Consider the following 13,457-nt stretch of genomic DNA (forward strand, 5'->3'; position numbering starts at 1 on the left):
TCAAAAAGCTTATTGCATTAGGAGCACGTCACTAGGATATCTAGTAACATTCTTAAGTTAGGTGAAATACAGTATTTTGCACCAGAAAAGCTGCTTACAAATTCCAGAGTAGTGACACTAGCAAATTTAGAATAGAATAGAGCTGGATGGGACCTTGGAGGTCTTCTAGTCCAGCCCCCTGCTCAAGCAGGAGAACCTATACCATTTCAGACAAGCGACTGTCTAGCCTCTTTTTTAAAATCTCTAGTGACAGAGCACCCACGATTTCTGAAGGCAAGCTGTTCCACTGGTTAATTGTCCTCACTGTCAGGAAATTTATCCTTAATTCCAGGTTGCTTCTCTCTTTGATCAGTTTCCAACCATTGTTTCTTGTCCTGCCTGCTGGTGCTTTGGAGAATAATTTGACCCCCTCTTCTTTGTAGCAGCCCCTCAAATACTGGAACACTGTTATCATGTCTCCCCTATTTCTTCTTTTCTTTAGACTAGCCAAACCCAATTCCTGCAGCCATTCTTCGTATGTTTTAGTCTCCAGGCCTTTGATCAATTAAATCAAGCATGCCAATTTCTCTGTTAGTAGAGGAATGGTTTACAGCAGGGGTCCCCAACCTTGGCAACCTGTGGACTTCAACTCCCAGAATTCCGCAGCCAGCCATGCTGAAGTCCACAGGTCTTAACGTTGCCAAGGTTGGAGACTAATGGTACAGGAAACAGATTACTTTTCAGTTCAGAAAATTGAGGATGCATTACCTATGAGAAATATTACATAGTATTGATCAGTCAACAGGTGGGCTGATTTACTACTAGCTTATCAGGTACTTAGGGGCTGAGGACTTGACAGCACAAGGAAACAACAACCAAACGCCGGCCATAAATACACCAAACAAACAATAGGAAGGCACCACATAAATACGACACATAGAATAGCCCAAAGCACACATTTTGATAGAGAGGAGTTCCCTAAGGATAGGCTCCAGAAAGAGTCCGAAAGCTCGGAAGAGTAAATCTCTGGTCCCAGTGACTGACCCAGATTGGATCTGGCAACAATAGAATATAATTAGAAATCAGGTGGGTTTTTTTTCTACAGACAAAATTAGATATGTATTGAATGTATTCTTACATTAAATGTGAAAATAGTATTGGTTGGAGGGAGGTTGATAATTAGTTAAAAATCTGGTGGTGGGGAATTTTACTTCCCTTGCTGCGTTTCTCAGAATATCTCTTTTCAAGTTGGCATTTGCTAAGAAAAGACACCTTCTATGGATGTCAGTATTAATAATTATCAACTGCACCAGCTCCAAGCAGTGCACTTTGAAATGCTTGCTAAAAATGCCTGCATGTGAAAGGCAAAGATTCATTTAAAGTCGTATTAATTTGGCCTCAGATTGGTAGCTGTGAAGAAAATAGTGTGGCTGAACATCTGGCTTGCTGCTGTGGGAGTAGCATAATAGACTAGGTGGGTCTGAACTAGCATAGCGCTACTTACAACTCTCCTAAAAAATCTCCATTTAAAAGTGTGACTTGACAGTTGCTGAAGAATAAATTTCAGCACTGTCAAGAAGAAACAGAGATTATTAGGAGCATTTTTACTTGATGGACAGAAGAAGAACTTGCCCTCATTCTGGATTTATTCTCTAAGAATGTATGTGACTCCACTCAACCCCTGATATATAGAAATGCTCTTTTTTCCCTAGCAGGCAGCAGAGGCATAATAGTTTCCACAGATCATTAGATTGCAATAAAAATTCAAAAATGGATAATTCCACAGCTACATCCTGGAGGGGAAGATTGATCGTAGTGGGGAGTCTATTCCTGATGCTTTTATTTATCACCACCACTCATCATACAGAATTCCCTGTAACACAGATTCGGATATTGTGTCATCCTGCTTCCTTTTATGTCCTGGAGGCTATATGATTCCCCTATCAAAAATGGTGAAGGATATAGAATTATGTAGTACAGTAATCCACTGAGCATCTCATCAGGTGGTGTGACTTGTCTGGGCTTGGAAATCAATCAGAGGTGACCTAAGTCACTGCTTCTTAAACCTGTTTTGCTCTCAGGTCCCCCAAAATCATGAGGATCCCCCCCAAAGAAGTTTTGTTTGCATGGGTTATATTTATGGAAAAATATAAAAGATTTATGTTTTTAATATAAAAATATTTTTAGAAAGTAAAATAGATGTATTCATAGAGCATTTATTGATCGAATCATGTAAAAATACCAATATTAAACCTATTAAATATTAAATTAAATATTTTTCCTGAAAAAAAACTCTATTTTTTTTAACAAAGAAAAGATAATAATGAGAAAAGAGACAGTGGATCATCTTGAAGTACATACATCCCTTTTGGAAATGACTGAGGAATAAAAGAGAAATCATCCTATTACACAATCAAGAAGTGAGGCACAGTAAAAGTAGGTTCCAAAACAAAAGGATTTTTTGTGTCTGCTTTCAACCTCTGTTATGTCAGAGGGAGGAGAGAGAGAGAGAGAGAGAGAGAGAGAGAGAGAGAGAGATGTGACATTATCTAGGGAAGTTCACATTTGGAAAATGAAACATTCAACCTCTCTTATTAATTACCAAAGGTCCAGGACTGTCTTGATAATAAAAATACGATTTTTCTTAAGTATTTTTGGCTACCATGCAAATTGCCTCACGCGATGGGTAAAGTGCCTTAATTAAAAAAATCCACAGCCTGAGCACTTGAAAAGCAATATATTTAAAAGAGAAACATATTAATGCTATAAATCCCTTCAAAGGTTATGAAATTGGCTAAATCAGGTTGTGAAATGGGCTAGGAGTGAACAAAGACAAAGGGATAATGAAAGACAGGAGCAACCACTAATTTCTCTCTTCCCTCCTGGAGAGCAAAATGTTGGTTCTAATTTTTTTTCCCCAAAATTAAAATCTACATCAAATATTCAGGAAAGAAGAAATGGTGGTTTAAATTGGACTATAAAAGAACTGAGCAGCAACTGTTGGCTGTTCAGAGCTGTGCGTGGAATGGAAGACAAGCTGAGCCCCATATGTGGAGCAAACACATTGTGCTCAGTGAGTCCAGCCACTCCATTCTGGTCTGGCCAGTTTTTCAGACAAAGATCTGCAACTCTCTGTCCATCCCAAGTTCTATCATTCCAGGATCTGGAAAAAAATATATATTGATGTTACAGACATATGAAGCAGCTAGATTTTGAAGCTACAGAGATATGAAGGGATACTGACATCTGCTAATCTGCTATCATCTAGTGGCTGTTGAGGCAGAAGAGTTAGCTTCTCCAATCATTCGCCCTAATATCTGAAGAAAAATGTGTATTCCTTCCAATTCTTTTGGGGGGGAGGAGGAGGAGGAGGAGGAGGAGGATTTGCAAAAATTTTCAGTTTCTACCAGTCCTACTAGGAAGGGTGGAAGGAAGGGGAGCAATGTGTGATCGTAGCTGTTTCTTCCTTTTAACTGCTAGTGGGGGTATGAGCCAATTGGATGGTAGCTTGGCTGTGTTCTGATTGGGTGGAGGTGTGTTCTGATTGGTTAGGGGCTTGGCTGTGCTCTGATTGGATGGGGGGTTGGCTGTGCTCTGATTGGATGGGGGAGTGTTCTGTTTGGGTGGGGGGCTTTGTTGTGCTCAGGTTAGTCTGAGTTGCAGGGGGATTTGAGATGGTGAGCTGCATTGCTGTTGTTTGGCTTCGCGTTCGTGGTCGTGCCTCATCTTCATGGTGGGTGTTAGTTTGCTTCATATATGGATTGGAGGGGTTTAAAGTGGCTAATGATGCAACTGTGGTCTGGCTTCTGGTTTGTGGTCGTGCCTCATCATCAGTGTGGGTTTGGGTTTGCTTTTTACATGGATGTGTGGTGGTGACATCCTGTGTGGTTTTCGTGAGTGTCGGTCTGGTGTCGTTCTTTATGAGGCACGACCACGAACGCAAAGCCAAACATCAGCAATGCAGCTCACCATCTCAAATCCCCTTGCAACTCAGACTAACCCGAGCACAACAAAGCCCCCACCCAAACAGAACACTCCCCCATCCAATCAGAGCACAGCCAACCCCCATCCAATCAGAGCACAGCCAAGCCCCTAACCAATCAGAACACACCCAATCAAACACAGCCAAGCTCCCATCGAATCAGTTCATACCCCCACTAGCAGTTAAAAGGAAGAAACAGCTACGATCACACATTGCTCCTAGAAGCAAGAAGCCGAAAACACCAGCCTGAAGATGATGAATGGGACTTCATCAAAACATCACCAAGACACTTCCAATTTGATGTGGAAGAAAACCCGAATAACCAACGACCTACATACAAACACCCACAAAAACCTCAGAATATGAATATATATATATTGGCTGGGGGAGTGTTCTGTTTGGTCGTGCTCGGGTTAGTCTGAGTTGCAGAGGGGTTTGAGATTTTGGGCTGCCTTGCTATTTTTTGGCTTCGCGTTCGTGGTCGTGCTTCCTCTTCATGGAGGGTGTCAGTTTGCTTCATGTATGGATTGGAGGGGTTTAAAGTGGCTAATGATGCAGCTGTGGTCTGGCTTCTGGTTTGTGGTCGTGCCTCATCATCGGTGTGGCTTTGGGTTTGTTTTTTGCGTGGATGTGTGGTGGTGACATCCTGTGTGGTTTTTGTGAGTGTGGGTCTGGTATCATTTTTTGTGTTAGGGAGTCGTTTGTCAATAAGGGCGGGTTTCCAAATGGCTGGTAGGCGGAGGTATCATCTCACTTGTTCATGCTGTGTGGGCGTTTTTCTATCTCGATGGCTTCTCTGATTATTCTGTTATTAAAATGTTCACTTTTGGCAATGGTTCTGGTATTTTTAAAGTCAATTTCATGTCCTGTGGCTTTAAGGTGTTGGACCAGGGAACCCCTCCAATCCATACATGAAGCAAACTGACACCCTCCATGAAGAGGAAGCACGACCACGAACGCGAAGCCAAAAAATAGCAAGGCAGCCCAAAATCTCAAACCCCTCTGCAACTCAGACTAACCCGAGCACAACCAAACAGAACACTCCCCCAGCCAATCAGAGCACAGCTAAGCCCCCAACCATTCAGAACACACCTCCACCCAATCAGAACACAGCCAAGCTCCCACCCAATCAGTTCATACCCCCACTGGCAGTTAAAAGGAAGAAACAGCTAAGACCACACATTGCTGCTCAAAGCACGAAGCTGAAAACACCAGCCTGAAGATGACGAATGGGACTTCGTCGAAACGTCGCCAAGACACTTCCAATTTTACGCGGGAGAAAACCCGAACAACCAAAGACCTACATATATATATATATATATATATATATATATATATATATATATATATATATATATCCCTCCAGGCCTGCCTGCCATCTTTTCTAAATGTGAACTAATTTACATTTAGCTTAAACTAATATGTAATATTTGAATACATATTTTTTTCATCCAGAGCACTATACTTTTAGATTCCATCCAAAAGGAGGCCACTCCTGCTCAATCTTCTGAAAGAGCAAAACATACAAGACAGGGATTTTGTTCCATACAGATTGCTGTGCCTACAACTGCAATATTAACACTTGGCCAAAATATCTGTTATGTTTCCAAAATTGGACCAGGGGGAGTTTGGACCAGGGGGAATTATATATATATATATATGAAATTGGGAGAATTACCAGTTCTACATCTGCACCTTTATAGCTTGCTATAACATTTTCCACAAATATTCTGGAATATTTTCCACAAATGCCTTCCACAAATATCATGTTAAGAGCTACATCTGCTTAAAAAAAAAAAGTCCTTCACCCAAGTTGCATCCACTTCAAAGTATCCAAGGCCGAAGAACATCAACATTCTATAGAAATGAAGGATGGGGATTTTTGACTTATTATGTCCTATGAAGTGGTTATCAAATACAAAGATTTTTTTCCCACGAAGATAAGTCCCTAACTTGGTTTTCAGGTATTTCAATGGTGACTATTAACTAGTATAACTGAGTCCATCTATTTGGCTGCTGGTCATCCTTCTCTTTCCTTCCACCTTGTCCAGCATTAGAGCTTTTTCTCCAGAGAGCTAGGTCTTCGGACATAGGATAATTTGAGCCTGGCCATTTGTACTTTGAGTGAGAGCTCTGGGTTGATTTATTCAATAATCCATATTTAGATCTCTGCCAGGAAGGAAGCTGGCTCTCTTTGCTACAGACACAATGAAAAATGGATTGTCTGATCTAGTACAAACTTCCCTTTGATTTCTTACAGCAGTGCATGCTAATACCATGGATTTTATCAGAGCCAAGGGCACCCTATCTACTTTTTCCCAAGACCATAGTTGTGTCAAAAGCAAGAGAGAAATCTGCAGCATTTTACTGCAGTTAGACTTAATCAGAGGGAATCAGTGAGTACCCACTGCAATGAAAACCTCTCTTGCCAAGTTTCTGAAGCAGTGGCCTGTATGTCCCCAAGAAAACCTGAGTGGCCTCTAGCGCCCCACTGTGGTGTCGTGTGGAAAATCATCCACTTTGCTCTTTGGCTCAACTTTAAATTAAATTAGAGCTAATTCTGGAAATGCTTTTTGGTTATCGAGAATTGCAGCTATGTCTTGAAATGAACCCATTGCAGTACTTTATTTGCTTGGGTGCAGTTCCTTGATTTATATAAAATTGTATTGGCAAACTAGATGGCTCAAAGGCTTTCCTTTGGTCTCTCTTGTCCATAGATGGTCATCATGTCTTAACTAAAACGAAAACACATCTGTAGGAGCAGAGGGGCCATTGTGGACTGTCTGCAGTGCAAATGTTCACACTTAAAGCTGACAATTTCCTGAGTTCCCCCTGCATGCTTCATTTTGTGTGTGTGTGTGTGTGTGTGTGTGTGTGTGTGTGTGTGTGTATCAGAGATTCTCTTGCAACAATGAAATTGGGATGGGGGCTGCAATCTAGGGCTCTGTTTGGGATGGGGAATGGCTGCTGGGGGGGGGAATCACAGAAATAAGGCAAGGTGGCCTACCAAACCCCCAAAAACTAGCCAGGTGGACCCTTTGTTTGCCATCATCTAGTGAATGAGTGTTTGTGCTGCTGGTCACCATGACAACTATTTTGTGAGAGTACCCATGTCATGCTCTTTAAATTTCAAATGTGACTATTAATGCTCAAATGCTAGGGCACTAATGGGCAAATACATTCAGTGGAGACACTTCACATATGTTGCCAATAGCTGAGCAATCAAGCAACATTCCTACCTATGAGACCCATTTACCCGCGGACAGCAACTTCTACATAGATTGCATGTGTGGAAATCACTTGTTGGGGTAAAATGCCATAACTCACAACCTTGATGTAATCTCAAAGTCATTCTCCCTTGCTGTGCTTTTCCTTGCACAGATTCAGCTGCAGATATTAAAAATAGGGGAATGGCTGCAGGTTTGAGGGCAAGAATGAAACTGAGAGGAAGGAGTCACTACAGATGTTGTAGGCATTCTTGAAATCCACCTCTCCTATTTTGGGGGCTTCAGCTTCCCAAATTCTGAGCCAATATAATCTAACTCATACATTTTGATAAGCCTTAATATTATTATTTCCTTTTGGCTTAGTGTGCTGAATTTTTTTCCCTGTTCATTCATGTCCTGTTCTGGGAGACTGCCTGGAGTTTTCTTGGCAAGGATTTTCAGAAATGGTTTGCCATTGCATGCTTCCTAAGGCTGAGAGTGACTGGCCCAAGATCACCCAGTTGGTATTGTGCTTAAGGCAGAACTGGAACTCACAGTCCCCTGTTTTCACCCTAGTGCTATAACCACTACATCAAGTAACTCTCAAGTGTGCTGTATAGACCCAACTAATTGTAGCTAACTTTAACAAGCTATAGGTTAGCATCCTGTGGTGGGATAATGGCATTCATTATATACATTCATTATATGTTGTTTTACTCCTCAGGAAACATCTACTGTACAAGCTCTATCACTATGCAGTATTGTTTTAGTGCTGGTGATAAAACTATGCCCATCCTAATATTCAGCCTATGATACAACTCTATCCAGGAAAATGGATGGGATATTAGATCCATCCATCCATCCATCCATCCATCCATCCATCCATCCTTTCATTAGCCTCCCATTCCTTTTTCTCATCCAAATTCACACCAATATTTATTTTACAGAGACGCTTGGTTTAGGCCTACCTCAAGCCATTTTTTAATTGCATTATTTTATAAGGTTGGCAAGTTAATTGTTTTATAGTATTAGAGAGGAGGATATTAAACAGTGGGATCCAAGTCGTGAATTTCTGAATTAGGAAATTAAAGAAAGCATATGTAAGAGGATTGTTTATTCTCTGACGAGTGCTGGGTTTTTGTTATTGTTTTATTTAAATTTGTAGTTTCACCACAAAACCATCCACATTGAGATATGGTAATATGTGAATGCATTTTATTCATTCATTTCTGAAACAACTAAGTGATAGAAACTTATTTGACTGAAAGTCATCATTTGCTCTACTTTATACAGTATATTTACAGTCTTTATAGTATTTGGTATTTAAGGTCTTTTGTATTTAAAGCCTGCCAGTGATAGCCTTATTCAAACTGTGGAACTTCTTTCCTAATGAAGCTCCAGTGGCCTCATTTGAAGCTACCTTCTGCAAATTAGTAATATTTTTTACCTGAAGTTTGTTCTCAATATATTCTCTGGTTCATTGGTTTTATCATTTTATCAGATATTTAACCTCATCACTCTAAGCTGGGTGTGTCAAACTGTCAGCCCTCTGGCCAGATGCGTCACAAGGAAACCGCACCCACCCCATTGCCGGCAATGAGGAAAAAGTTCCGAGATGTCACACGATGTCACATCACATCGCGAGTTTGACCTGTCTGCTCTAAGCTGTGTGTGCTTTAGAAAGGCGGGAAAACATTCTTCTCTTAAGCAGAGTATCTTTGAACATCTGCATAGTTAGTGGCACTCTGGGTTATTTTGAAGTGTCCTTCAAAAATTTGTTACATATCTAAAACCTAAGGGTCTTCTTCTATTGAGCAATAGCAGAAGTGTGATAATGTGATAATGATTCTGACTATAAAACGAAGATTGAAGTAGGCCCATGACTAGCCTAATTATGTCACAGATCTATTTTCCAAATGGCACTCAAGTGAATAAATGACATTGAATATTAAAAAATAGACAGAAGTTTTGCTCTTCACCTTAAAAGCGCTATTTTATAGCCTTAATCTTTAAGACGCAGTGAGAAAAAGTGATAAGGTTTCAAGCTTTAATGGTTCCAGTTCCCTTTAATAGACATTAAATTCCACTCTGGAATTTTGGAGGTAAGTGCTATTGTTTGTGAACAATGCATGGGGTTCTCATCCCCCTAATTCTGCAGTTGGAAGAAAGATTGCTACTAAAAAAATATGGGAACATTAGCTAAGACCTCTAAGATCTCCAAACCAGCTCTGACCACCTTTGCAAAGCAAATGGGAAATATTGCTCCACTATTATGACATGAGAAACACAGAAAGACATACACACAAACCCTGAAGCAGAAGCCATAAAATAAGAGATCTCAGTCCAGCCCTAAAATAAGCTTACTATAGTTTAAATATTAAAGATAACTCTCAGAATCCCACCACCATCAAAAAGCTTCATAGTAAATACATTTCCACTGTGGAAATATTAAATAAAACTCCACAACTGCTAAAAGATGACCTATCACATGAACTTATTTGACACTTTAATTGGCAAATTGTCTTTTTCTTTGCATGAAAAGCAAAACTGGCTGTACTCCTGATTGGTCCTTAACATGGGCAAACTCAAGCAGTTTAGACCCCTTGTAAGCCAGGGATGTCAAACTGCCGGCCCACGGGCCAGATGCGTCATGGTGAAACCGTGCCCACCCCATTGCCGGCAATGGAAAAAAGTCACGATACGTTGCAACACATCATGTGACGTTGCGAGTTTGACACCCTTGTGGTAAGTAGATTGGCCAACAATTCTTTGGATGCATTAAAACTAACTATTTACAGAATTGTTTCCATAGCTTTAATTAAACTGTTGTCAGGTTTGGGAAAATCAGGAAGTCCAGGCCATTTAAAATGAAGATAAAGGTTTATTGCAAGTCTGCAAGAATCTGAACTATTAAAAGTCAAAGCAAATTGGCAGTAGATAAGAGTTAGTGGAATTCAAGGTGGGCTGGACTTAGATCTCTTATGGGTATGAAGGGACTTGAGACTGATGGCGTGTTTGACCCCTCCCTCGGGAACAGCCTAGTCATCTCTTACAACTGTGTGAGATCATTCCCTGGTGGATTGCAAAAATCAGTCCTGATTGTTGAAGGATGGATGGATGGATGGATGGATGGATGGATGGATGGATGGATGGATGGATGCTTCAATAGTGTGGGCCTTTTTTTCCACTCCTTAAATAGCCGGTATTAAACATATGATAGCATTAACAGTGAAGATAGGAAAGTGGAGAAGAAATTAAGACATTTTCTGCTAAAATCCCCTAATCTGGCTGAAAAATATTAGAGACACAGGGTTCTTCGGGCCCAGCTAAGAAATGGGCATCATGTGCATTGCCCTTGTACTACAAGAGAACTACCCAGCAATCTTTCCGTATTGAAAATTAAGATTTTCTGGAAGTTGGGTAGCTTATACATTTAATAAAGTATAGTTTCTGTTGTTCTTGTTATACAATCCACATTAACCAGGTACTGGCTTTTATAATCCTGCACATTTGAAGAATGCCTTATTGTTTTGAGCTATTAGAGTGATGGATCCATTTCATTTGAAAGGAGGTGGAATTTTTCTGGAACCCTTTTTTTTTTTTTTGGTCAGTTGCTATTACAACTACTAGATACTTCAGTCTTTAACTAATTATGTAATATTGGGATAATGAAAAAATAGGCAAAAAATGAATGTTCCAAGCAAAGTATTCTAAAATGGCTTCGTTGTGCCATCTGAAAATTAAGCAACATATGGATAATATCAATGAATCAGAATAGAGCTGGAAGAAACCTTGGAGGTCTTCTAGTCCAACCCCCTGCTCAAGCAGGAAACCCTATATAATAATAATAATAATAATAATAATAATAATAATAATAATAATAATAATAATAAAAAGTTGGAAGGGACGTTGGAGGTCATCTAGTCCAACCCCCTGCTCAGACAGGAAACCCTATATCATTTTGGACAAATGGCTGTCCAGTCTCTTCTTAAAAACCTCCAGTGTTGGAGTATTCATCGCTTCTGGAGGCAGGTTGTTCCACTGGTTAATTGTTCTAACTGTCAGGAAGTTTCTCCTTAGTTCTAGTTGCTTGTCTCCTTGATTAATTTCCATCTGTTGCTTCTTGTCCTGCTTCAGGCACCTTGGAAAATAGCTTGACTCCCTCTTCTTTGTGGCAGCCCCTGAGATATTGGAATATTGCTATCATGTCCCCCCTCGTCCTTCTCTTCATTAAACTAGACATACCCAATTCCAGCAGCCTTTCCTTATATGCTTTAGCCTCCAGTCCCCTAATCATCTTTGTTGCTCTTCTCTGCACTTTTTCTAGAGTCTCAACATCTCAACCCTGTACCATTTCAGATTAGTGCTGTCCGGTCTCTTCTTAAAAACCTCTAGTGATGAAGCCCCTACAACTTCTGACGGCAAGCTGTTCCACTGGTTAATTGTCCTCACTGTTAGGAAGTTTCTCCTTAATTCCCAGTTGCTTCTCTCCTTGATTACTTTCCATCCGTTTTTTCTTGTCTTGCCTTCTGGTGCTTTGGAAAATAAGTTGACCCCCCTCTTCATTGTGGTAGCCCCTCAAATATTGAAATATTGCTATGATATCACTCCCAGTCCTTCTTTTCCCTAGACTGGCCATACTCAATTCTTGCAACTGTTCTTCATTTTTTTTTTGTCTCCAGGCTCTTAATCATCTTAGTTGTTCTTTGCACAAAGTCTCAACATCTTTTTTGTAATGTAGTGACCAAAACTGGATACAGTATTCCAGGTGTGGCCTTACTAAGGCTTTATAAATCAGTACTAATACTTCACATGTTTTTGATTCTATGCCTCTGTTTATACAACCAAGGATTATATTAGCTTTTTTGGCTTCTGCCGCACACTGCTGGCTCATGTTTAAGTGATCATCCACTAGGACTCCAAGGTCCCTCTCACAGTTACTGTTTTTGAGCCAGGTTTTGCCTAATCTATACTTGTATCATTCATTTTTCCTGCCTAGGTGTAAAACCTTCCTTTTCTCCATATTCAATGCTATGTTGTTGGATAGGGCCCATTGTTCAAGTCTGTTAAGATCTTTTTGGATCCTGAGCTTGTCTTCAGGGGTATTGGCTATTCCTGCTAGCTTAATGTCATCTATTCCCTCATCTAAATCATTTATGAGGTTATTGATGAGTACTGCGAATTTTAAAACTTGTGGACTTGCCATGGCTGGCTGAGGAGTTCTGGGAGTTGAAGTCCACAAGACTTAAAGTTGCCAAGTTGGAGACCCCTGTTTTAAATGATTGGTATTTAAACAAAAAAAAAAACAGGAGTTCCAAACCAGGTATTCAGGTTAGGCAGCTTTGGCATGATTGGTCTATCTTTCTAAACTGTGGGTGGCATGGTGGCTTAGTGGTTAAGATGCTGGGCTTGTCAGCTGGAAAGCTAGCAGCCCAGGTTTGAGACCTGAGCTCCATGTGATGGGGTGAGCTCCCATCCTCACCCCAGCTCCTGTCAGCCTAGCAGTTCAAAAACATGCAAATGCGAGTAAGATGAATTGATATCACTTTGGTGGGAAGGTAACAGCACTCTGTGATGTCATGCTGGCCACATGACTGCAGAAATGTCTTCAAACAGCACTGGGCCAATGGCCTTGAAACCGAGATGAGCATCACCCCCTAGAGTCAGCAATGACTACTGGAATAAAATCCACAGGGCTCACTTTTCTAACCTGTAGAATTAATGGTCAGTTAAGGCTGAGCTCCATTGTGATTGAAACTATCGGCACAATTCATTTAAAGGCTGTAGTGTGATAGAATAGTAAGGAAGTTGGAGCACCAGGAAGACCTAAGTTCTAATTCATCATCAGCCTTGGGAGCTATCTGGATGCCTTTAGGCCAGTCACATCTCTCAGGATAGTTAATCTGGGCTAAAATAGGAGGAGGGAGTGCTATATATGCCACTGTGAGCAGTTGTGTGAAAAGTGGGATATAACTCTAACAAATATAAAATCATGTAATTCCCTAAGGACTGATAAAGAATTCTTATCCAGTTACATGGCTTAGAAACGACAAGGCTCTCTGAAATTCAAGGAACTAAGGCATACAAATTCTTCCTGCTTTTGCTTGTTCTTAAAATGTTTTGGCGTTTCTCCTCAGCTGCATCACCCTTCCCAGGGGTTTCGCTTTGGAACTGTGAAAGAAAGCAGCGCTGAAGATTATTTCAAGCAAAGCTTTCCAGACATGCACGAGTACATGAAACGGTTCAATGTACCTGCAACTCCCGATGGAGTGGAGTACTTGAAGTAAGTA

The 13,457-nt window shown here is 40.6% G+C and overlaps 1 protein-coding gene across 2 annotated transcripts in view; it reads left to right on the forward strand.

Moving 5' to 3' along the window:
* Window positions 1-13,457, forward strand: part of GRIN3A (glutamate ionotropic receptor NMDA type subunit 3A) — a 124,793-nt gene that overhangs the window by 81,843 nt on the left and 29,493 nt on the right. For both annotated transcript variants that reach the window (XR_005554074.1, XM_039322181.1), the window contains exon 4: window positions 13,305-13,450. Coding sequence is in view for 1 of the 2 variants with exons in the window: in XM_039322181.1 (XP_039178115.1) it covers window positions 13,305-13,450 (146 nt within the window). In the remaining variant the exon portion in view is untranslated. The remainder of the gene's footprint in view (window positions 1-13,304; window positions 13,451-13,457) is intronic.

The sequence above is a fragment of the Crotalus tigris genome, unplaced genomic scaffold, assembly GCF_016545835.1.
Source record: "Crotalus tigris isolate CLP2741 ecotype Arizona unplaced genomic scaffold, ASM1654583v1 scf7180000023864.505019, whole genome shotgun sequence".
Lineage (NCBI taxonomy): Eukaryota > Metazoa > Chordata > Lepidosauria > Squamata > Viperidae > Crotalus > Crotalus tigris.